The sequence below is a fragment of the Pterocles gutturalis genome, unplaced genomic scaffold, assembly GCF_000699245.1.
Source record: "Pterocles gutturalis isolate BGI_N339 unplaced genomic scaffold, ASM69924v1 scaffold6820, whole genome shotgun sequence".
Lineage (NCBI taxonomy): Eukaryota > Metazoa > Chordata > Aves > Pterocliformes > Pteroclidae > Pterocles > Pterocles gutturalis.
In genome coordinates, this window is record NW_010138094.1 from 1018 (window position 1) to 1232 (window position 215).

General features: G+C 63.7%; 1 protein-coding gene across 1 annotated transcript in view; it reads right to left on the reverse strand.

Annotated features, from left to right (window-relative positions):
* Window positions 1-215, reverse strand: part of TNIP1 (TNFAIP3 interacting protein 1) — a 7498-nt gene that overhangs the window by 969 nt on the left and 6314 nt on the right. The window contains exon 13 of the mRNA XM_010082839.1: window positions 112-192. Within this exon, the coding sequence (XP_010081141.1) occupies window positions 112-192 (81 nt within the window). The remainder of the gene's footprint in view (window positions 1-111; window positions 193-215) is intronic.

Sequence of the window (215 nt, forward strand, 5' to 3'; positions counted from 1 at the left end):
GATGTTGGGGAGAACGCTGAGGGCAGCCTCCCCCTTCCCCAGCTGGGACCAGGGCTGCAGCCCCCAGCCCCTGCCCCTCCACCCACAAAAGGGTTTTTCCCCCATCCTCACCTGTTTGTGCTGTTTCAGCAGCTTCTTCAGCTTCTCTTTCTCCTCCTTCTCCCTCTGGCAGTCATCCTTGGAGGCCCGCAGCTGGGAGCAAGGGCGGGGGGGGG